Raw genomic sequence first — 27,302 nt, forward strand, 5'->3', positions numbered from 1 at the left:
TACCTTACAATATCACCGTCTGTAAACCATATCTCAACCAGCAAAAATGAAATATGTCTCAAAAGATCAGACTTCATCTTCTGTCAACCAAAGTCATATATCTTAAAATTTGGAAAACCATGTATGCATTTCCCCCAAAATTATTTGTAAACTATACATTAAAAGAAAAAAATATTATTCTACTAACAAACAAAGTTAGTTCTGGTACAATATAAAGTGGAACTAGAAAATGTCTGTAAGACATAATGCCCCCTCTGCCACTTGAGACCCCAAAACTTCAGAAGTTCCTGAGGTTAGCTTGTTACATCGCATTGGGACAGGACGGGATAGGACTGGACGGACGGAACGGGACGTACATGGGGAACACAATATGCCTCCCATTTCATAGCAGGGCATATAAATGGGCAGGATAATAGTACATCTGACCAGAACTTTAAGTGTATACTAATTATCTTAATTGGATAAGTATCTACTCACTGATTGGTCAGTGTTTCAAAGCTATCTGCTCTGTGATTGGTCAGTCTACTATCAGTGAATGGCCAATGATTTATGTCTGAATGTTATCTGCTCAGTGATTGGTCAGTGTTTCAAAGCTGTATCTGCTTGGGATTGGTCAGTATTTTATGCCTAGAAGTTATCTGCCCAATGATTGGTCAATGTTTATGCCTAGAAGTTATCTGCCCAATTATTGGCCAATGTTTATGCCTAGAAGTTATCTGCCCAATGATTGATCAATGTTTATGCCTAGAAGTTATCTGCCCAATGATTGATCAATGTTTATGCCTAGAAGTTATCTGCCCAATGGTTGATCAATGTTTATGCCTAGAAGTTATCTGCCCAATGATTGGTCAATGTTTATGCCTAGAGATTATCTCTGTGATTGGCCAGTAATTTATGTCTGGAAGTTATCTGCGTAGTAAAATAACTGTCCAGTGATTGGTCTACTTCTTAACAAATGGAACACATGGAACCAATCAAATGACATATCATTCAATTTTGTCAGGAATAACAATGCTATATCAATGAAGTTATAAAATGTGTGTGAAAAACTTGACTGGGAGTGGAAAACATGAAAATGAAGCAATGCTTACTCACTGGGAGTTTTCTGGCAGTATGTCAACTGACGAGCATTATGTGTAAGTACACCCAAATCAGATCATCAAAGTCACTTGTCCGTACCTCTCATTAACCGTGAGGTGTTCTCTATGTTGGTTGGAGCTGACAGGTTGTTGTAATCATCAAATTACAGTTAACTGTCTGACGTTTTAGTAGCGGACAATAATACACCTGTAATGTTTTATATCAACATTAAACAAACACTATGATAATTACATAATAGCTCTTTCCTAGTCTGGTGTTCAGTTAAAACATGTACCTATCAAAATCTCCTCAAAAGTAAAACCGGGCTACCTGACTAACGATCTGACTCAGGACCATTAAGATACAGATCTACCTTGACATTGTTAATTCATTTAGCAAAACTTTTCTGAGAAATTCCCAAAATGTGTTGTCAGGAAAATGTGGGAGGGGGCTCTTCAGAGGCCTGTACATGGATTGGGATGTGTAGTACGGATATATATCTACGTACTTGTTTAGGCACTTAGCCATTTTGTAGAATATGTATGAGAAATTTTGCCAAATTGCAATGATATTGAAGTAAATAACTGTATATATACATTACTGTTAATAAGAATTCCTTTCAATGTGAGACTACTTACATTATGTATAACATACTACTGCCTCCACACCAATTTACATTGATTACCTAACAGACCCTGCCACTCCAGCCCTTTAAGTTTATAAAAGACTAAATTCTGCACTGGGATACCATAACTGCACAGGTCTTGACCTAAATGCCAAATTTGTATGCATATTATGTTGCCTTTCATTTTTAATGTTTTATAATGAAGTTGTTGTCCATCCCACTTATAAGATAATTCAAAGATCCGCTGTTATAAAATTGATTTGAAGACACAATGCAGGAGGATGTTTAGAGGCCCACAGGTCTGTTGTCTATACCTGGTGTACTTCATCACACTGACCTCCTCCACATCATCTTCTCTTTAATGTTGTAAATATTCTTAAAATTTGTACAACATTTGTACTTTTTACCACTCATGTAGTAAATATTCTTCAACATTGCAACTAATCAAATTCCATCTTAAAAAGCTATATTTCATTGAAGTTAAAACAATTTACACCAGCCCTGACATCTCATCTGGCCATCAAAGTTTAAGAGTATTTACACCAGCCCTAACATCACATTTAGCTATCGAGGGTGAAGAGTATTTACTACACCTCAGGGTACCACACCCTTAGAAACATTTACACCAGCCCTAACATCACATTTAGCTATCGAGGGTTAAGAGTATTTACTACACCTCAGGGTACCACACCCTTAGAAACATTTACACCAGCCCTAACATCACATTTAGCTATCGAGGGTGAAGAGTATTTACTACACCTCAGAGTACCACACCCTTAGAAACATTTACACCAGCCCTAACATCACATTTAGCTATCGAGGGTTAAGAGTATTTACTACACCTCAGGGTACCACACCCTTAGAAACATTTACACCAGCCCTAACATCACATTTAGCTATCGAGGGTTAAGAGTATTTACTACACCTCAGAGTACCACACCCTTATCAACATTTACACCAGCCCTAACATCACATTTAGCTATCGAGGGTTAAGAGTATTTACTACACCTCAGAGTACCACACCCTTAGAAACATTTACACCAGCCCTAACATCACATTTAGCTATCGAGGGTGAAGAGTATTTCCTACACCTCAGGGTACCACACCCTTAGAAACATTTACACCAGCCCTAACATCACATTTAGCTATCGAGGGTGAAGAGTATTTACTACACCTCAGAGTACCACACCCTTATCAACATTTACACCAGCCCTAACATCACATTTAGCTATCGAGGGTTAAGAGTATTTACTACACCTCAGAGTACCACACCCTTAGAAACATTTACACCAGCCCTAACATCACATTTAGCTATCGAGGGTGAAGAGTATTTACTACACCTCAGGGTACCACACCCTTAGAAACATTTACACCAGCCCTAACATCACATTTAGCTATCGAGGGTTAAGAGTATTACTACACCTCAGGGTACCACACCCTTAGAAACATTTACACCAGCCCTAACATCACATTTAGCTATCAAGGATTAAGAGTATTTACTACACCTCAGGGTACCACACCCTTAGAAACATTTACACCAGCCCTAACATCACATCTGGCTGCCTTGTTAATTACTAGAGAAATGTATAACACCAATTGGGTGGCCCTTTCCAACAACCTCTGATACATATGGTACTTTCCTGACCCAAACTCTCACAAATTTGTGCAAGAAATTCTGAAGAAAACATTTAGTATATGTTGATGAAAGTCATTAATGAGCTACATACCTGGTATATAATATCATAACTTACTGAGCTACATACCCGGTATATAATATCATAACTTACTGAGCTACATACCTGGTATATAATATCATAACTTACTGAGCTACATACCTGGTATATAATATCATAACTTACTGAGCTACATACCTGGTATATAATATCATAACTTACTGAGCTACATACCTGGTATATAATATCATAACTTACTGAGCTACATACCTAGTATATAATATCATAACTTACTGAGCTACATACCTGGTATATAATATCATAACTTACTGAGCTACATACCCGGTATATAATATCATAACTTACTGAGCTACATACCCGGTATATAATATCATAGCTTACTGAGCTACATACCTGGTATATAATATCATAACTTACTGAGCTACATACCTGGTATATAATATCATAACTTACTGAGCTACATACCCGGTATATAATATCATAACTTACTGAGCTACATACCCAATATATAATATCATAACTTACTGAGCTACATTCCTGGTATATAATATCATAACTTACTGGGCTACATACCTGGTAAATAATATCATAACTTACTGAGCTACATACCCGGTATATAATATCATAACTTACAGAGCTACATACCCGGTATATAATATCATAACTTACTGAGCTACATACCTGGTATATAATATCATAACTTACTGAGCTACATACCTGGTATATAATATCATAACTTACTGAGCTACATACCTAGTATATAATATCATAACTTACTGAGCTACATACCTAGTATATAATATCATAACTTACTGAGCTACATACCCGATATATAATATCATAACATACTGAGCTACATACCTAGTTTATACACAACACAACAAACAGAATGAAAGGTCAAAAATTTATTGAATGGAACCAAAACTTGTTCAGGCTCATATTGATGATCTAAAATGTTTGGCTTTCTCAGGGGCTGCTCATTCTTACAACTAAATTATACAATTAAAATTGACTCACTACCAAAAAGATACACTAGTATATTACATCATAACTTAGCTGTGTTCTTACACAAACCAGGATATGGTGAAGTCCTAGTGCTGCCTTAATCCCCTATAAAATATCAGTCTATTGTATGCGTTAATCTGGGTTCAACACACTCATTCACACTGATATCCACGAAGTAGATCCCTTACATAACCAACATGGGTTCCTTGAAGGACAATGTCCCAGAACTATTAGTGAGACAATGAGGAGTTCTAAATTCCTCCGTCAATCTCTATCCTGTATGATGGGAATGGTTTGTATTTCTTCAGGAAGCAGATCTGATCATAAGATCCCACACTGTCCTGCAATATTATGGTTATGTCCTTGAAAATGTGGAGGGACACTCGAGGAGGGACACTCGTGGAAGGACTCTCATGCAGGGACTCTTGTGAAGGGACACTTGTGGAGGGACTCTTGTGGAGGGACTCTTGTGAAGGGACTCTTGTGAAGGGACTCTTGTGGAGGGACTCTTGTGGAGGGACTCTCGTTGATGGACACTCGTGGAGGGACACTCGTGAAGGACACTCATGGAGGGACTCGCATGGAGGGACACTGGTGGAAGGACACTCTTCGAGTGACTCTAGTGGAGAGACTCATGGAGGGACACTTGTGGAGGGGCTCTCATGGAGGGACACTCGTGGAGGGACACTTGTAAATGGACTCTCATGGAGGGACACTCGTGAAAGGACACTCGTGGAGGAACTCTCGTGGATGGACTCATGGAGGGACACTTGTGGAGGGACTCTCATGGAGGGACTCTCGTGGATGGACTCTCTCATGGAGGGACTCTCATGGAGGGACACTTGTGGAGGGACTTTCGTGGAGGGACTCTCATGGAGGGACACTCATGGAGGGACACTCGTGGAGGGATTCTCATGGAGGGACACTCATTGAGGGACACTTGTGGAGGGACTCTCATGGAGGGACACTGGTGGAGGGACTCTCATGGAGGGACACTCGTGGAGGGACACTCGTGGAGGGACTCCCATATATTGTTCAGTGAAGTAGCCACCATCGTAATCTCACCTCAAAATGACCTTGGATATTCACAGGATGATAAACCCAAATAACCTACCAAGATACATGGTCCAAGAAGATATGCTGTAAAGTTGTTACTGTCACACAGTCAAATCAGTGTATTATAATGTAATAACTACCAAACACTACCTACTGAGCTGTCCAGTCAATGACCATCAACCCAGTAAGATCTGGACAGAACATGCTCTAGAGAATGGGTAATGGGCAGCATCACTGGTGCACTAAGCAGTAAACAGGACTCAATTTCTTTGCCAAATATTCAGAGGATAAAACAACTTTGGGGAAGATTTATAGTTAATTTGTGAAAGAAAATGTCAGTGATATTTCTGTGGGATTAACTGTTCAGTAATTACCTAAATCATTTCAATGTCATGTATGAGGACACAATGTCCGAGGCAGAACATAGTGTATGTCACCACCGACTGACGACAGGGTGACGAGAATGTTGTTTGTGACACATTTACCTGTACTGTTAGTTTGTCTCCTTGTCTTGACCTCCAATCAGATCTAAATCATATCTTGATCTGTGTTCCCCTTCTTTCGACGTTGCAATGCAGGTTATGATACAGGAGCGCAGAATAAGATATGATTTTAATCTGACTGTCATAGTCCCCTGAAAGTGCCTTCACCTTTCACTAAAAGACATGATATCTTACCATAACATACATCACTTTTTGATAACAGTTCAAACTAAAGAAATCAGTCAAACATATCACAAAAAATACAGTAAAATTAAAGGGATACAAATATATCATCAATTAAAGGGAGACAATCTATCAAATTCAGGGGAGACAAATCTATCAAATCCAGGGGAGACAAATCTATCATAAATCAAGGGAGACAAATCTATCATAAATCAAGGGAGACAAATCTATCAAATCATAAAGGCAGACAAATCTTTCATAAACCAAGGGAGACAAATCTATCAAATTATAAAGGGAGACAAATCTATCATAAATCAAGGGGCGGCAAATCTATCAAATTAAAGGGAGACAAATCTATCATAAATCAAGGGAGACAAATCTATCATAAATCAAGAGAGACAAATCTATCATAAATCAAGGGAGACAACTCTATCATAAATCAAGGGGAGACAAATATATCAAAAATCAAGGGAGACAAATTTATCAAATCATAAAGGGAGACAAATCTATCATAAATCAAAAGAGACAAATCTATCATAAATCAAGGGGCGGCAAATCTATCAAATTAAAGGGAGACAAATCTATCATAAATCAAGGGAGACAAATCTATCATAAATCAAGGGAGACAAATCTATCATAAATCAAGGGGAGACAAATATATCATAAATCAAGGGAGACAAATTTATCAAATCATAATGGGAGACAAATCTATCATAAATCAAAAGAGACAAATCTATCATAAATCAAGGGGCGGCAAATCTATCAAATAAAAGGGAGACAAATCTATCATTAATCAAAGGGAGACAAATATATTATAAATCAAATCAAGAAAGAATTAGTTATTTAGAAGCAATGCAGGCGACATTGGTTTTTCGTTAAGGAAAATGTTCTATATTCCTGTTGTTTACCAGATTGTACTTTTATTTTGCGGATTTGTATTTATCAGACAATGAGCCCAAACCAGGTAGTTGTTAATCCATATCAACTGTTATTCAGTATTACCAACACATGCCATTTCCATGTTCTGCAATAAGCCCACCACTTGACACAGAGGAAGAGGTGACATGTTGTAGTCCTGGGCTTATTACAGGATAAATACAGTATAATAGAGCTTCATTGTAGAAAGACAGCTGTGAGTAAAATTGATCTTACTTCTTCAAATTTCATTTTGGCAGACTTATACATGTTAACCATGTCTTCTCTGTGTTTACCAGTTCTGGCTTCCACTCATGTTTTCTTACACACACTTTAAAAATAGGATTTATTTGAGGAAATGAAATCTGTTTTTGTTGTATTTTGATCTGAATATCTGTGGTTTGGTATTCATTCATGTTTTGGTACACAAACTTTTCAATTCAAGCGAGGGTTCTTTGATTAAAATGAATCTGGTTTTGTTTATTTAACAATCAAAGTGTGTAACAAAGTAAAAGTTGGGCTGTAATGACGTCGGCCAATAAAAACAGACAAAAAATTTTGGAAATGGTATCTTTACTACCCAAACCAACACAAAGGTTTCTACTGTGAGGCCTTGAAGACCACTCCCAACAAACAGGAAGCAATTTTTAAATTCTTCTTCTTATAGTGTTTCCATCCATTGAAAACAACGATCATCAGAAAAGTGACTAATTGCATGGTAACAGTTGTGTTAAATCTCAGATGTCACAGATATGTTAGAAATAAAAGAAATTACAATAGAATAATTTTATCTCAAGAACATTCATGCTAAGAGAGATGAGTCAAACTTTGACAGGGTTAAGTGAGAAACAACAGAGTCACTGAGTGACTATACCTATAACACATCATTATTGACCGAAAATGAAGTCATAGGATTTTAACACTAATTCAGTCAAATCCTCCTATAGCAATACTTCATCCCATCACAGCAGGAGACAATTGAGTTAACTGTTCTGTCTTGATATTTTGTAGTTAATAACAATTTGACACTGAATCACCCATATTTTCCACACAATTATCAGTTTCTAAGTGGCAATTCCTGTTTTGGAAATAGGGAGGGATATATCGTGGTCCAAACAGTGTCACCTGACCTTTAAGATGCTACAGATGACTGATAACAAGCTCTGTCCAATCAACATCTATTTAACATCCTTATAGCCAATCAACACATGTTTAACATCCTTATAGCCAATCGATTCCAACAAATTGAACAATTACCACTGGTAATCTGAATCTCCCTTTCCTCCTTCATAAAGTGTTTTCAATCACTAACGACTTGAACCAATGTGCCCTCTACTATAAACTACTTGAGGAGTCCATCTCTCTTAAGGTTTCAGGCTGTTTGGCGTGTCAATTCTGTAGCTGCCAGAGTGAGCCATCAGACTAATTTGCCTATAGACACGAACCTCGTCAGAATTTACCTGTAGACAAGAACCTCGTCAGACTTTACCTGTAGACAAGAACCTCGTCAGACTTTACCTGTAGACCAGTACCTCATCAGACTTTACCTGTAGACCAGTACATTGTCAGACTTTACCTGTAGACCAGTACATTGTCAGACTTTACCTGTAGACCAGTACCTCGTCAGACTTTACCTGTAGACCAGTACCTCGTCAGACTTTACCTGTAGACCAGTACCTCGTCAGACTTTACCTGTAGACCAGTACCTCGTCAGACTTTACCTGTAGACCAGTACATTGTCAGACTTTACCTGTAGACCAGTACATTGTCACACTTTACCTGTAGACCAGAACCTCGTCAGTCTTTACCTGTAGACCAGTACCTCGTCAGACTTTACCTGTAGACCAGTACATTGTCAGACTTTACCTGAAGACCAGTACCTTGTCAGACTTTACCTGTAGACCAGTACCTCGTCAGACTTTACCTGTAGACCAGTACCTCTTCAGAGCTTACCTGTAGACCAGTACATTGTCAGACTTTACCTGTAGACCAGTACATTGTCAGACTTTACCTGTAGACCAGTACATCGTCAGACTTTGCCTGTAGACCAGCACTTTGTCAGACTTTACCTGTAGACCAGTGCCTCGTCAGAGTTTACCTGTAGACCAGTACATTGTCAGACTTTACCTGTAGATAAGAACCTCGTCAGACTTTGCCTGTAGACCAGTACCTCGTCAGACTTTACCTGTAGACCAGTACCTCGTCAGACTTTACCTGTAGACCAGAACATTGTCAGACTTTACCTGTAGACCAGAACAAAGTCAGACTTTACTTGTAGACCAGTACCTTGTCAGACTTTACCTGTAGACCAGTACATTGTCAGACTTTACCTGTAGACAAGAACCTCGTCAGACTTTGCCTGTAGACCAGTACCTTGTCAGACTTTACCTGTAGACCAGTACCTTGTCAGACTTTACCTGTAGACCAGTACCTCGTCAGTTTACCTGTAGACCAGTACCTTGTCAGACTTTACCTGTAGACCAGTACCTCGTCAGTTTACCTGTAGACCAGTACCTCGTCAGACTTTACCTGTAGTCTACATGGTCAAAACTAAATGACTTTGCCTGCATGAATGGTGATCGAAGACAAGGGTGATATCCACTGTGCCACCTGATTAATTGTTTTCACAGCAGGAATTAATCAAATGTTAAACGATTGATTTAGCTACACTTGTCATTCAGTTTTTGTTGACATAAGTATGACAGCATTGTGATGGAGTCTTACAAAACTTCAAGACTCAAACAAAAGAATAAAACATATTGTCAGTTAATCCATACAGATGTATACTTACTACTAAATAATGACTTGAGAACTGTAGAGCTCTACAGTATACTAACCATACTCTTAAACCAAATGGAACATAACAAAGGTAAACAAATTATTTTAATATAAAGAAAATAAAGAGTTTTATATATTGTGGATAAAAAGACAGTTTTATTGCCTTTGCAGAATGATATATCACACATTCTTGTACAAAGAAGCAAAAGCAATGAAGGTTATAAAAAAATGGTTGTATTATAATGCCTGATTACCTTTCTCCAACAAATGACCTTTAACACAATACCACTGGAACAATGACCACTGATTCACAATGCTACTGCACAAATGACCACTACCGTAACAATAACACTGGACACGAAGTACCACAATTCCACTGGACCGCGAAATCTAAATTGTTAGATCGCATAAATCATCTAATGTGACTTTGTAAGAAATTTAAAGCACTTTTCTTATTTCATGAATATTATTACTTTTTTACTCGCTGAAAATTAATTCCAAATAATAAATTTATAAAGCGTGAACATTATTGCGGAGATAAATCAGAAGGGATATCTACTATTCATGTTAATATGCAAGCTCCCTTTTTGTGCAGTTTTCCGCTAAATAAAAATTCTAAAGCATGTTCTCTTTGAACTTTTATCCGCAATATGTTATCAGGTCAAATAACAAGCTATTAAAAAACTGTACAACATGGCAAACATTTCAGTGAGACTCAAAGCATGGTAGGCTTGACGTTTAGACTACTATATCAGGATGATTTTTTACATTTATTACGCTGGCTCTTCTGCATTTTATATCCATTCAGCCTGATGATGGTACCATATCAAAATAGAAAGTGTAATTCATTACAGAGTCAGGACAATCAGACAGCAGCCAATTATATCAGCAGTAATTTACAATGATTATGATCATAATAAACAAATTTATTTACTTTGAACTGTAAGGTATAATGCTGCATCAGAATTCTAGCTGCAATATATACAGTTTAACTTTAAGACATATCAGCTTGATAGGTGTAAGTCTATAGGCCTGAGCTTCCCGATTATCTCTAATGCAGACATAAAAATGAATATAATTAATAACGACCTCTGATACAATTAACTTTGGTGAAAATCTTGTTTTAATGTAAATATCTAAACTTTAAAGCTGACTGTCCTTTGGTATGACTGCTTCAAAATCACTTTATTTCAGATTGTCATTCATATGTCTATATGAATGTCATTCACTGTGTATACCTGTTCGCAGTTTCATGTAAAGAGGCTTTTTTACCTGTTTTAAAAGAAGATACTAGATTAGCGTTGTCTATATAAGGGTAGACCTGGAGTTACCAGGATCTAAGAGCCTGTCTGAAGTGGATACTGGGCCAACAAAAAGAAATGTAAGGCCTTACACCATATAACTAAACACTTACATGACCTAGGACGCTCTCACCTTTCAATGGTGTATCTACTTGAGTCTGACACAGACAAAACTCACCAATACATTGACAGATTTTGAATCAGTATGTTAAATTTATTTAGGCTTTCAAGTGTTCTAGTGTTAAATCAATTAAAGAGAAGTAAATTTTGGCTATTTGCTGTGAACACGATAAACTTGGTAGCATAATGTGATATCAATGTTCCTAGAGTAACTAGCTTCACTGACTCCGAAAAGAGTAAGCTCCCCTACACATATACCCCCACTGATTCAGGAAAGAGTTAGCTCCCCTACACATATACCCCCAATGACTCAGGAAAGAGTTAGCTCCCCTACACATATACCCCCCACTGACTCAGGAAAGAGTTAGCTCCCCTACACATATACCCCCACTGATTCAGAAAAGAGTTAGCTCCCCTACACATATACCCCCACTGACTCAGAAAAGAATTAGCTCCCAACATTCCATACATACCCCCCACTGACTGAATGTGACCCTGATTGTTGGTTGTTTTAGTGAGGTGAATGTGACCCTGACTATTGGTGGTTTTGGTGAGGTGAATGTGACCCTGACTGTTGGTGGTTTTGGTGAGGTGAATGTGACCCTGACTGTTGGTGGTTTTGGTGAGGTGAATGTGACTCTAACTGTTGGTTGTTTTGGTGAGGTGAATGTGACCCTGACTGTTGGTTGTTTTGGTGAGGTGAATGTGACCCTAACTGTTGGTGGTTTTGGTGAGGTGAATGTGACCCTGACTGTTGGTTGTTTTGGTGAGGTGAATGTGACCCTGACTGTTGGTGGTGTTGGTGAGGTGAATGTGACTCTAACTGTTGGTGGTTTTGGTGAGGTGAATGTGACTCTAACTGTTGGTTGTTTTGGTGAGGTGAATGTGACTCTAACTGTTGGTGGTTTTGGTGAGGTGAATGTGACTCTAACTGTTGGTGGTTTTGGTGAGGTGAATGTGACCCTGACTGTTGGTGGTTTTGGTGAGGTGAATGTGACCCTGACTGTTGGTGGTTTTGGTGAGGTGAATGTGACTCTAACTGTTGGTTGTTTTGGTGAGGTGAATGTGACCCTAACTGTTGGTGGTTTTGGTGAGGTGAATGTGACCCTGACTGTTGGTTGTTTTGGTGAAGTGAATGTGACCCTGACTGTTGGTGGTTTTGGTGAGGTGAATGTGACTCTAACTGTTGGTTGTTTTGGTGAGGTGAATGTGACTCTAACATTGGCTGTTTTGGTGAGGTGAATGTGACCCTAACATTGGTGATTTTGGTGAGGTGAATGTGACTCTAACTGTTGGTGGTTTTGGTGAGGTGAATGTGACTCTAACTATTGGTTGTTTTGGTGAGGTGAATGTGACCCTGACTGTTGGTGGTGTTGGTGAGGTGAATGTGACTCTAACTGTTGGTGGTTTTGGTGAGGTGAATGTGACCCTGACTGTTGGTTATTTTGGTGAGGTGAATGTGACCCCAACTGTTGGTGGTTTTGGTGAGGTGAATGTGACTCTAACTGTTGGTGGTTTTGGTGAGGTGAATGTGACCTCAACTGTTGGTGGTTTTGGTGAGGTGAATGTGACCCTAACTATTGGTTGTTTTGGTGAGGTGAATGTGACTCTAACTGTTGGTGGTTTTGGTGAGGTGAATGTGACCCCAACTGTTGGTGGTTTTGGTGAGGTGAATGTGACTCTAACTGTTGGTTATTTTGGTGAGGTGAATGTGACCCTAACTGTTGGTGGTTTTGGTGAGGTGAATGTGACTCTAACTGTTGGTTATTTTGGTGAGGTGAATGTGACCTCAACTGTTGGTGGTTTTGGTGAGGTGAATGTGACTCTAACTGTTGGTGGTTTTGGTGAGGTGAATGTGACCCCAACTGTTGACCATTATGGTGAGAGCCCCTGCCCTCAATTATTCCCCCTTTTTCTATTTTTGCAGAATCACCAATTCTAAAATAGTAGCTGAAAAGTTGTTCACAAATAAGTCCTCACAATTTTAATTAATAAAACTTTAACGCTAGGACAAAGTTTAATGACAAGAATTAGAATCCGTTAAGTTCTGATACTGAAACTGCATAATGTTTACCTTATAGATTGTGCTTCTGTTGAAATGACAAATACATATCAGTATAACTATAGGGTATTTATATCTCAGCTGCTTATTTTAATCCTATGTAATTGATAAAAACTGTTACCTTTGATACAATAACAGATTATGGGTGGAGAACTTTTCCATATAGTGAAATGACAAATGGCCATCAATTTAACACAGACGAAAGTCAAACAGGAGGAAAACCTGCGTTATTTTTGGGTCTGTGTGCAGAAACTCACTAGATGACCTAAGATAGCTATCATTTTTATGAGTAGGCAGAAAATAAATTACTATCAAAATCTTCATCTTAAAGGGAAACCTAAGCTGTACCATTAAGCTATTAGTGAATCTGTTTTGGGGAACATGATTCAGGTGAAGTAAACAGAGAGGTGTGATGGCCGTAACTACTCCTGTGGGGATGAGGACAGACCGAAGGAAGGTGATATAACAGGGCAGTCACACTCATGATTAGTCAGCTTGAATCTTCAGTTTGATGGCGGTAACTACTCCTGTGGGGATGAGGACAGAACCAAGGAAGGTGATATAACAGGGCAGTCACACTCATGATTAGTCAGCTTGTATCTTCAGTTTCAAACACAAATTTTTCAGACATATACATTAACAATTTCACAGCCAAAATGTTCAGATAAATATATTAACAAATTCACAAAGTCTCAATGGAAAAAAATATTATATACAACACTGTTTATTGACCTAATGGCAACAAAATACATAAAAGTAACAGAATATATTAAGATGATTTAACAAATAACATAATTTTGAACAATCAATAACCAGTCTAATTCATCACAGCCTTATCAGCTTACAGATTCAAGTAGAAATTTGAAATATATTAATTCATACGAGGTTTACACATTTAAGGTTAAAAAAGTTTGTGCGTATGACATGGCCAAACATTGATATCGTGGATAGTTACTAATTTAATTCACATTGAAAACAAATATAGAACAGTTGGACAAATTCTGACTTCCTGCTCAATAATTAGCATTGATAGTTCTACATAAATTTTTGAATAATTTCAGTGTAGGTGTATGAAATGATTTAATTTGTTGGTAAAATTCTATTTGTTATTAAGCTGTGTCTGCTGTAGTATATACAGTCAGACCTGTAATCTACTGACAATCTTCTACACCTGATATAGGTGTACACAGTCCTGACGAGCTCTTAACATCTATCATTATATACACAAAAATACAGGTATCATCAGCCTCTCTTTAATTCCTGCTGTAGGACTGCCAACTTGTAATGATAAATACAGGTATGGGTGTCTGTGTAAAACTCCACTGGGTTATTTCTCTGATACAACCAACATCTGGAACAGTCCGTCCTGTCATTATGTCACGGGGAAAAACTAAATCTCCCACAAATCTCTCTCTAGACATCCACCCTTAACTTCAAATTGTATACTTTATAATAATACGGAGGAGTAACATATCATGTCTTAAGTTATCATGAAATCACAAAGTACCACAGAATCACAAAGTATTACTGGAAAATTATACAGCATCTAAAATCAAACAATTAAGAAATTGCTCATTTCTGAAAGATGCATTGGGATATAGTGTATACTAACTATACCTTCTTATTATAATGATTGGAAAAAATCTGCATGTACTTTTGTAAAACATTCAAAAGTAATGAAATACAAAAGATTTAATTTTGAAGTACGATATTTTATTGGCAAACATGCTACACCATTACCATTTTGCACTTTTCCTTAAAATGGAGGTGTTTTTAGATTTGAGAACAGGTTTTACCGAACACATAACCCATATAACCTGCCATTACAGGGTAGAGCAGGCCTTTATCTCACAGTAGATGTGCTGCTGGTTTTTATGTACCTGTGTATTTTTACTTACATGTTTTTTGTAAATCTGTCAGGTCTATGTTTTGTCTAGACATTTAATCCTCCCAAAAATGTCAACACACCATTAGTCACAAAACCTACTGCTAAACTAGTCATCAACAATATTAACGATAATTTATATTAATAATTTTTTTTAGCAGTTTCTTGTTTGAAAAATTATATAGTACTTTTGATATCAAAAAGAAATTCTATGCAAAAAGTTTACGTTTAAGATATGGTTACGTGGAACCCGAGTACAAGTATAGCTCGACTGCGGTAATGACATCCTACATGATATGCCGCGATGTCTCTTGGAGCACGACCACCATCTTATGATGTTTGGACATGTACCTAAAACATTAATCTCCATCTGTACTTGAAAATATTTACACTTTTTAACACAACAGTGTACACTGCAAATTAACCTGTTTTCATTAAGTATACAGATAAATCAGGAGCATATATCCAGACTAGAGCCTACCTGGTATGTGGTCCCGATTTCATAATGCTTTCTAACTTTTGCAACTTAAAGCTTCCACATAATAATAGTTGGTGAAATTTTGTTTGAAAAAGGTACACTATTTTAGGTACACTGGTGTTTTTTATACTGGTGTCTGTTGTAGAAATTACTTCAAACATCTTACATGCTTTTGAAAGGAAATAGCTTTGAGAAGGAGTTGACTCCTGTTTGGGCTTTGAGAACGATTTGACTCGATCCCGTTTGGGTTTTGATAATGAGTTGACTCCTCTGTGGGTTTTGATAATGAGTTGACTCCTGTTTGAACTTTGAGAATGAGTTGACTCCTGTTTGAGCTTTGAGAATGAGTTGACTCCTCTGTGGGTTTTGATAATGAGTTGACTCCTGTTTGAACTTTGAGAATGAGTTGACTCCTGTTTGAACTTTGAGAATGAGTTGACTCCTATTTGAACTTTGAGAATGAGTTGACTCCTGTTTGAACTTTGAGAATGAGTTGACTCCTGTTTGAACTTTGAGAATGAGTTGACTCCTGTTTGAACTTTGAGAATGAGTTGACTCCTGTTTGAACTTTGAGAATGAGTTGACTCCTGTTTGAGCTTTGAGAATGAGTTGACTCCTCTGTGGGTTTTGATAATGAGTTGACTCCTGTTTGAACTTTGAGAATGAGTTGACTCCTGTTTGAACTTTGAGAATGAGTTGACTCCTATTTGAACTTTGAGAATGAGTTGACTCCTGTTTGAACTTTGAGAATGAGTTGACTCCTGTTTGAACTTTGAGAATGAGTTGACTCCTGTTTGAACTTTGAGAATGAGTTGACTACTGTTTGAGCTTTGAGAATGAGTTGACTCCTGTTTGAGCTTTGAGAATGAGTTGACTCCTGTTTTGCTTTGAGAATGAGATGACTCCTGTTTGGGTTTGAGAATGAGATGACTCCTGTTTGAGCTTTGAGAAGGAATTGCCTCCTGTTTGTCTCTAAACTATCTATTTGTCTTATCCAAACTATATAGAAGAGAGTAATTGACATGGAATAATTTCACTTTGAAAAAAACAAGTGTTTTCTTAATGCTGAAAAGATGGCTCTAACTGAACTAGTGTGGATTGACCATTTGTGACTTAGGTAGCTCAGCTAGTTATAGAGACTGCACCTCAAGAGTTCAGACCTCCCTGGTTTGAGTCCTGGTCTAGTGGTTGTATTTTTCTGTACTATTACATTGTGCATCACTAAATATACTCCTAGATGATGGAATAGGGGCTTGTGTGTGTCTTCAGGTTCAAAACTGGTCTGGGCTACATGCTGCTTGCTAGGTATAGTAGATAGTTCAAATAATTACAGGATCTAGCTGTTTTGGGTTTGAATCCTAGTCTGGTCATTTCATTTTTCCTTTCCTATTACTATGTTTGAAAGAGACTATAGTAATATACTTTTAAACTTTACCTAAATTTTGACACTGGCCTGTTTGATGTTTGGAACAGACTATAGTGATATACTTTTAAACTTTACCTAAATTTTGATAATGATCTGTTTGATGTTTGGAACAGACTATAGTGATATACTTTTAAACTTTACCTAAATTTTGACAATGGCCTGTTTGATGTTTGGAACAGACTATAGTGATCAACATAATGAACTTTACTTTGATGCCTAATTATATCTACATCCCTACTCTTGTTGTTAGATTACTGGCCAGTGGTCAATTATCTTACCCTCTAGAGAGTTACACTTATACCTATCTAACTGACCATTCATTAATATTTAATTATTTTGACCAGCATAGGTCATCAGTTACAAATAGGTCAGTCCATGTAAATGTGTTTACATATATATATACACCACCGAGGGAATTAGTTTAGGTATATTATACCAGTACAGGGAAAGGCTTTTATTACAAGGTCTTCAGTTACAGCAACATTCCAAGAAATTCCAGTTCTATCATAGCCTAAATCATCCATGGAATTAAGATACATCAAATAAAAACATAACAGCTGCTTAATTTTGTTTTCAAAGAAAACTTAATAAGGAAATTTAAAGTTACAAGTTGACAAAGCTTTTTGGAAATTGGGTGCAGGTCGAGATGACTGTTCAAAAGCTCTGGTCAGGCCTTGGTCATCTGGTCAATCACATCTAAGTGGGTGGTCAGCTAGCACCAAGTAAACCCCAGTAATTAAACATCAATATAGGATGATATAGAGTCTTCAGTTGTAACATGTCTTAATTTCTTATTTTTCAATTCAGAAATTTCTCTTTAATGGACTGCAAAGAACACACGAGTTCCAAAACGATTTTGGGAAATGGGAGAATTAATAATCAAGATTACCAATTAATCTACGAAATATATAATGTTATTTCATTAGAAACTGTTTCATGGTTATTTTTGCAAAGACACTTTGATAAAAATATTTTTCGAATTTTCATGAATGAATTATCAATGCAAATCATTTTGCCATATTCTGTACACCATATGTGGATGTGAGAAATATAATCTTTAACTCAAAATCATATTTCAAGAAATACTGTTAAGTATTTAATCATTTAAAAGAAGCAAGGTGCTTGTCAAGATGCTTATGGGTAGGGGGCGAAGGTGCATTCAAATCCCCCCCCCCCCCCCCCCCCCCCCCCCCCCCCCGCATGGCTAATTAACCAATCTACAACATATCTTGGTTGAACATTTATTCCTGCACCCTATCAATAATTTCCAATGATCCTGGAAAAGGGTTTAACCTTAGAGCTGCATGTATCAAGCTTTTCCTCGAGGCAACTTCTGGTCTAAACATATAACAGTGTGATTAAGAGTTAAAACAGACATGTTAGATATTTTGGTCAGTACTTTAACCTTGGCTCTTAGACTGCTTCATTTGTAGGTGTATGACTACATGTATAACTATGTAACATGTTTTACCAGGGTTGTAACCTGACAATTCACAAACTAACATATGGTTATGTTGATTTTTATAAATTACACAATTTTTCTTTGTCAAACTGACAAAATAATACCAACCACACGTAACTGTTATAAGTTAATGTGTTATAATGACCAGAGGAAAAGTACAACATCACCTCAGACCACTGAGGTCACCGTAGGGGTCACAGCTGGACAGGACATTAATAGGGATCAAGTTTACTCATCTCCCAAACCTCGGGTCATTATAAACACCTAGTTTGTGTACACAGAAGATAAACGGTTATCTGAATGACTTTGTTTTCATATATTTCAACCCTATTAAAGGGAAGAGTCCCTTTCTAAATATTTTATCTGTATCCAGTATGTAAATACCAGTCACATGGATATGAGATTAAAAAGGAATTTCCAGTGTTATCACAATAAAACAGACATTTAGGTCTGAAGCCACAACAGGGGTTGGAGACACCTTACAGTGTAAGGACCATACACCCAAACTTGTTTGTGTGTCAACAGAATCATAAGGGTAAAAACAAGATCATTTTTATCCCATTTGACCTCTATTGTTGACCTTGACCTTTGACATCTTAGTAAAATTACCCCAACGACATCTCCAAAAGCTTTTATTCACCTCAGGATATGGAAGGCAGAGTTTTAATAAAGCAATGCAATTTAGAACGAAAAAAAAAGAATTGTTTGTGGAGATTTGCTTAACTACAGAAGCTGATCCTTCCATCAGCTGTTAAGATGCCTACGTATTGTACACAACATAAACCAATCTGCGCCTGTCAGTGTGTGTCAGTACCAAGGCCTTTACTACCTTTACTGAGGAGTGTGTCAGTACTTACCTTACTGTATCATCCTGACAAATGTTATCACACCAAGCAACAAAAGTTTCATGGCCCAGCATTAAACAAACATTAACTTATTTTCACCAGAACTACATTTCCAGCGCATTACGTTTGTAGATAAGGAATCGGACATATATTTCCTCGATAAAAACAAAGTTGATTATTTATGGATGTCTTGAGGATAATCGGGTGATATACTTAATGGTCTTGATACCTTAACCATTTTTGAAAATTTCAAATTTCACCAATCAATTTTGTCGCATAATGTGATGACACTTACGCTGAATCAATTATATCATACTCACCTTCCACACCCCTCTATAGCACACCCCTCTATACCCCCCACCCCACCCCCTCTATACCCCCACCCCCTCTATACTACCCCAACCCCCTCTATACCACACCCCTCTATACCACCCCCTCTATACCACCCCAACCCCCTCTATACCACACTCCTCTATACCACACTCCTCTATACCACCCCCCTCTATACCACCCCCCTCTATACCACCCCAACCCCCTCTATACCACCCCAACCCCCTCTATACCACCCCACCCCCCTCTATATCCCCACCCCCCCATCATTAATCCTTCTATACCTAACCCATCACCACCCCTCTATACCACACCCTTCTATACCCCCACCCCCTCTATGCCCCACCCCTCTATACCCTAATCACCACCCCTCAATACCCCACCCCCTCTATACCCCCATCCCCTCTATACCACACCCCTCTATACCCCCCACCCCCTCTATACCCCTACCCCCTCTATACCCACCCATCACCACCCTTCTATACCCCTACCCCCTCTATACCCACCCATCACCACCCTTCTATACCCCCATCACCAACCCTCTATACCCCCATCACCACCCCCCAATACCCCATCCCTCTATACCCCACCCCTCTAAACCCCCATCACCACCCCTCTATACCCCCATCACTACCCCTCTATACCCCACACCTCTTTACCCCCATCACCACCCCTCTATACCCCACCCACTTATACCCCCATCACTACCCCTCTATACCCCACCCTCTATACCCCCATCACCACCCCTCTATACCCCCATCACTACCCCTCTATACCCCTACCCTCTATACCCCCATCACTACCCCTCTATACCCCTACCCTCTATACCCCACCCCTCTTTACCCCCATCACCACCCCTCTATACCCCACCCCTTATACCCCCATCACCACCCCTCTTTACCCCATCACCACCCCTCTATACCCCCATTACCACCCCTCTATACCCGCATCACCACCCCTCTATACCCCCATCACCACCCTTCTTTACCCCAACCATCTATACCTACGCATCACCCCCTATTCTCATCCATCCACACCCCTCTATTCTCATCCATCCACACCCCTCTATACCTACCCACCCCTCTATACCTACCCATCACCCCTCTATTCCTACCCATCACCACCCCTCTATTCTCATCCATCCACATCCCTCTATACCCCCATTCCTCTATATAAACCCCATCCCTCTATACCCCACCCCTCTATACCCCATTCCTCTATATAAACCCCATCCCTCTATACCCCACCCCTCTATACCCCCATTCCTCTATATAAACCCCATCCCTCTATACCCCACCCCTCTATACCCCATTCCTCTATATAAACCCCATCCCTATATACCCATCCCCAATCCTCACAAGGTTATTTTAATTCCTTTATTCAATTTAGAGTCAATATATTGAATAGTGTAGACCCTATGACTTAAAATAATAGGTTTTAGGATGTTCTGGAAAAGAATACAATTGATTACTAATTGACATCAATATTTACACATTTTCGGTAGGTTTCGATGTCAATGTTAATTAACTTGCAATCAGGGAGATGAAAATATCCAAAGGCATGTTTTTCAAGATCACCTCTATAAGGCTTTGACATGCTCTGTAAAAATTGTTTGCCACATGGAGTTTTTTTTTTATTTATCCTTCAGCCATATTAATTTATTAACCTTGAACAATGACTCAATCATGACAAGTGTACTCATATTGAACACACAAATCTGGATCCTTATACCACAGAAAATGATCTTCTAGATCCTCATACCACAGAAAATGATCTACTTTTAAAAGTATTGTTTCTTTACCTTTTTTATTCTTACAAAAATCATCTGTCTAAAATTCAAACTGATTTCCTCAACCAGTACCTCCAAGGCTGAAGTCTAGCTGATTGAATGTGGAAGGGATTAGAGATTTTCTAAAGATAAATATGGCATTCTTCCATAAAGTTATGGTTAATATTTTATTTAGTATATAAACATAATTATCTCTGGTGAATGGAAATTAAATCCAGGTCTCGTGTCAGTAATCACATCTTTACACAAATCAGGTGAATCACCTGAGGATCAAACACTGATCCGACCGCGACTGAAAACAAAGTTCAGCAGTGTGTTATACCAAGGCGGTTATATCAAACGCTTGGTGTGGAATTCTTTGCTTATTTGACCACTTCATCAAAGGACTACATAAATTCCTCGTCTCTCGGCCTTTATAAGGTTGTTTGTTAGGTTTTGGTCAGTTTCAACCTTATAAAGGTAAATTAGTGGACAAGTTCTTGTCTTCCTTCCTTGGCAATTTCATAATTTCAATTCAAATGTCATAGATTTTGAGCTGTATACTGATAAATAAATTGATATTCATAGCTATCCAAATAAAAGTCGAAATTGAAAGCCCAATTTTTGTTCTTTCCCTTGATCTAATGATCAGAAAACACATGAAAACTCCATCTCTAGAATAATACCATCCATTTGCTAGATTTGTTAAGGAAAGCAAGAAAGCACTGCAAAGTGAATGACAAAGTTTGGACAAATTAACAAAAGTTTCAGATAAAAAAGAGGACATAAGACAGAGTTGTCTTCCCCTGTTCATGACCTTGAGAAATGCTAAATAATCTGAAATTAATATCTAATTCAGAAAAATCACACAGAATATCTGATAAAGCTATATAGTAATTCCTGGATTCATAGAGGAGTTGACAATACTGTTCTGATCAGAGTCAACAAGACTGTAGTGGGCACCACTGACCTTTATTTACCGCTGACTGACCTTACTTAGCTGACGTGTGATAAACAATATGTACCTGGCCGGGTGATTACAGGTGACGAGAGTACCAGAGATAGCTTATTATCTCTGTCCTCGAATTCCTGATGGCCCTGTCATAATTCTGAGATAACAAGGTCAGGTACTGATTGTTCCTGTCACGATCCCCATCATGTTAAACCTCCCAGTTTTATGTTCAATTCTATCTGTATCTAAATTTGTTTTATTCTTCACACCTTTCCTTCCAATATTGGGTTTCTGAGAAAAATAACCCAAAGAAGATTGTCAATAACGTTCTGGATGGTGATTAATTTCCTTGCTCATCTTGGTGGTCTTATCCAAAAAACTTAAATTATTGAATTAAAAGCAATTACAGATTATCAATTCAAATCTACTATCATGTCAAATGCCAACACATCAAATTTGACATGCCCGTTATGTATATTAGTTTGGGCAGCATGTCATTGTTTGTCTGGACAATGTCCTCTACTCCCTCATACTGACCAGTGTATATCTTGTTAGTCCAGACAATGTCTTACTCTCCAATATACTGATCTATGGCCTTTAACAGTCTCTGGGAATCAATTTACAGAGTTCTAACCATGGGAAACAAACCAGCAGTGGAAATTCACTTAGAGGCATTTTAATGTTTTAATGTAATCAATTAATACACATTCTTATCTTGAGAAACAATTAAAAAAAATTCTAACTTTAGGAAACAATTAAAAGACATTCAAGAATCAGTGGAACATTTCAGACATCACAGTCTCTTAGAATAAACGGATAGACATTCTGATATCTGGGAATAATTAAAGAGACATTCTAATCTCGTGGAATCAATTAAAACACATACTAAACCCTCAGAATCAGTTTACCGACATGATCTATTTGTAGGAAATGTATAAAGCTAAATTACATAGATGATGTTTTAAAACATATTATTTTACTATATTTTTACAGGACTTACTTTTTGACAAAACAATTTAATGCAAGTGTTTTACAGAAAATCAGATATTTTTTTAATCCCAGAACCTGTAAAATCTGTTAACTACTAATTAATATTTGATTATTGATGCCTTTTTGTCTGATTAGGACAGCCTGGGCTTACCTGTATAGGGTCGCCTAGTTCAGGGTCTCAGCTACAAGTGGAGTTTGTGATCAAATGATCACACGATCTGTGTTACAGAGACCAAACTCCAAACACATCAAACACAGCCTTAGATTCCACCCAACAAATGTTACATGGTAAAAGATTACACGGTATATACTCTTTGTCAACTATCACAGAGGCAAAAATACTGCAAATTAACCAATTTTCATTATGCTTAGAAATTTCTGATAATAAAAAATTAGCTTCTTCAGTATATATTTTGACATAATTACAATCCCAATCTATGATCTATACCTTCCTTTTAACGGTGAATGATGTATGGGACATTGTCCAGAGCTGCTTATACTATGGCAAATAAGCTCTGTAAATATGAAAGGGACAATTGGCAGTTTCCTTTTTCACAAAACCACATCTTGGTCTTTCGATTTTTCTCTTATCCACTATACACTACTGTTATGATATTTGTTATGTTAATGCTTCTCGGTAACATCTATCATCATTACTTTTATTTCTTTTATGGCAATTACCAAACAAGTTTTATCAACCTGTATATTAATGAATCTTGTGGAGTCATTTGGAAGGAAGCAGGAGGAAAGTGAAACTTAAGTACCCAAATAAAACCCCAATGTTGGTCAGGTGACCTGATACCTTTTCATGTTTGACCTGGGACATTTGTTGTAAGCTTTTCGGCATAGCCATATAATATTCTTTTGGCCCCGGATATGACGCGACAGGTTGCGTTACTGGTCAAGATGAAGTATGTGATTGGTCAATGTAGCGGTAAAAGCAAAATGCAGATATGCAGTTAAAAACGAAACAAAGTTTGAAGATTGAATGCAAGCTAAATTAAAGTTGATGTATCTTTTCAAATGACACATTAATAAAATTATATTCCTGATTCAAATGCAGTCTTATTATCACCAAAAATGATTCAAACTGATATAATTTTGTTATCTGTGCTGAAACGCATTAATTCATTAATTTATTTCACCAGCATTTTACATAATTATAACCACCATCATTAAAACTATGCCGTTTATCTTTTCGAAAGATATTTCTTGTTAAAAATACTGATGAAGAGTTCTTTAACATCTTGTTGTATTTATATGAATTTAGAGGAAATAACATGACTTTAACAGGAGAAGACTTGTCGTTATGTGTACAGTAGAAGACATTGAGTCTCGCCACACTACGTTTTGATATACCTTGCGGCCATAATAAAACTTGAGAATCCCATCAGAATTGTACAAATGTTGTAACCCATAAGTTAATGAACAGAAATTTTTTGTCAATCAATTAAGTATCATTGAAATCCTGGGACAATACAAAAAGCTTCTAAGATCATGTAAGTTGACTGATGGAAGGTTGAGCTGTATAAATATATTCTGTAGGAATTATTTTAGTGCCATGGCAGTTGAAAAAACCAAAATTGCTCTACAGTTGCCATTTAATTTTCACCCAAGGCTATTTTTCGCCCTTGAGCAACACAAAACATTCCAAAATTCCATTCCGAATTCTCGATACAGTTGGGATTTATCAAGTTTCCCAATTGTTTTACCAGCTGGGGTGTGAAACGTAATCAGGTGTGACATAAAGAATGTTTACCTGTGTATAGATTTAATTTTAGCCCCTTATGATTCAAATAGTATCAAGTATATACATGGGTGATTGTTGACGGCGCCATGACTAATCACTGACCAGTGTTTTCTCTTGTCCACTTGTACATCAATGGCATGTTCGATTTTAACAAAATATTGGAGTTAAAGATGTCTATTTAAAGTTCTTCATTAAAACAACCAAACTCGTCAATTCTAATTAATACAGAAAATCAAGCTTATCTAAAGGCAAATGATAAAATTACAAAACGGTTTTAACAGTGGTTGAGAAAAGAGGATTGTACAATAACTACAGCTCCGAAATTTGCGCTAAAATAGCAACAACGTATTAATTCATAAATTTAGAAATGGTAATAAAATTGTAAATATATAACATGTGTTGCTTGTGATTGTATAGAATAAAATACAATTGAAAAGTAAGAGGGTTTGTTTTGGATCTGACTATAGTTGGTCTGTGTACGAAGGTTTATAAATCCTTCAATTCAGCTTGAAAATTTTTGCCTTCACCTTATATTTGCCTTATCTTCAAAGGGCGAAAATTAAACGGGGCAAATATTACCAGGTATACAGTATATTTGAGGAAGATATGTTCTGTTCATGAAACATACAAGGTACAGCAAACCACTGAGTATCTATGATAAGGCAAAATGAATTTCCCGTTTTCCCTATAGAAACCTCAGATGTCTTGAGCTACGTCAGCTTGTTTACAATCTCATCACTGGGGACAAGAATGTGACCAATTAACAAAACAACCAGTTTAAGTCATTTTCACTTGTCATAAAAAGAAACATTTATGAAGAATTGCTACATATAGATCATAGCCCCTGGAGCCTGAGTATTCGTCCTGACCAGCAGTGTCCATACATAAAACCTCTCCTCTCATAAGTCATCATTACAGTACAAGCAGTGTGTACCAATGAAACTACAATAAAAACCTGGTGGAGGTCAGTCTGCTTCAAGAACTGTCACTGGTCATTATCTATGATACACTGACCACCTAGGAAGGAACATCAGTCATGGATAAGATGGCTGAAAAATCTTGTTCTGAAACTAGAAACATGCCGTGTAGCAGCTTTACACAGCTGTAGGAGGTTGGCTTTCTTCTCATATCTTATCATCGGGGTACATTATCAAAAACCTGTCACATTTTTATATTATGTACACCGCTATAGATTTACACTGCCTTTATATCACTTTTACATGCAAAGCTGGGTAAGATGCTGATCACAACATTATCAAATATTTCCAGCACGATTCCTCAGGTAACACTGTCATCCCAGTCATGCATTCCCAATTTGAAGAAATTGCAAAAAATTAATGTAAAATAAATGGAAACGTTCAGATTTCTACTAAAAATAGATAATAAAGTTGAATATGAAACACCCTGTATAGAGTATTTAGTTAAATTAATATGTGTAAAAGTTTCTAATATCATAGTGGTAAAGATAAACAACCAGATTTATCATCAAATACACAAGAGTTGTATATATTCTGTTATCAATACAAAAGATCCATTTTGTTCCTGTATTCATTCATTTGTATTTATGTTAATAAAACTTAATTTCCCATGCTATATATAGATATACACTGCAGACACACTTACTATACCCGCTATTACCTACCTTACAAACGAAACTTCCACAGCTTGAAGAACAAATCAAGTACATCCATATCCAGAAATTTAAACACTTTTTTTCTTTCTCTGTTCAACTGACAATTTTTCTGCTCAATTACAAATGTTTAATGTTGGAGAATGTCAGTGTTAGCCATTCTGGTCCAGAGGTTCTGAGATAGCACCAAAATATGGCCTTAGTGTTCAATATTAGGCTATTGTATGTACCTATAGCAGTCCCCACTGTTGAGGATAGCAACACAGTTTTACTGGGGGAGTGAGCACTGTATCTGGGGAAGGGATGAAGCCTCCATGATGTAAGAGAGGGTGACGATAATCATGTCTACTGAGTATTGTCAAAACAATACATGTCCCCTACCCTCCTCACAAGGTATTCCACTGTAATGATTATAAAGACGGTGCTTTTTGGTGTAAATTTGGGAAAATGAAAAGTATTAAATTAGCTTGTATTTACTGATTCTA

At 37.4% G+C, this 27,302-nt stretch overlaps 2 protein-coding genes across 2 annotated transcripts in view; both read right to left on the reverse strand.

Annotated features, from left to right (window-relative positions):
- LOC117339265 (neurogenic locus notch homolog protein 1-like) overlaps positions 1-26,974 on the reverse strand; it is a 100,052-nt gene extending 73,078 nt beyond the window's left edge. The window contains exon 1 of the mRNA XM_033900751.1: positions 26,830-26,974. The gene's annotated coding sequence lies outside the window, so the exon portion shown is untranslated. The remainder of the gene's footprint in view (positions 1-26,829) is intronic.
- Positions 11,775-12,461, reverse strand: LOC117338998 (sex-determining region Y protein-like). The gene has a single exon (XM_033900362.1). The coding sequence runs from the start codon at positions 12,459-12,461 to the stop codon at positions 11,775-11,777; it is 687 nt and encodes a 228-aa protein (XP_033756253.1).
- Positions 26,975-27,302: the final 328 nt, after the last annotated feature.

The sequence above is a fragment of the Pecten maximus genome, chromosome 12 (genome assembly GCF_902652985.1).
Source record: "Pecten maximus chromosome 12, xPecMax1.1, whole genome shotgun sequence".
Classification (NCBI taxonomy): Eukaryota; Metazoa; Mollusca; class Bivalvia; order Pectinida; family Pectinidae; genus Pecten; species Pecten maximus.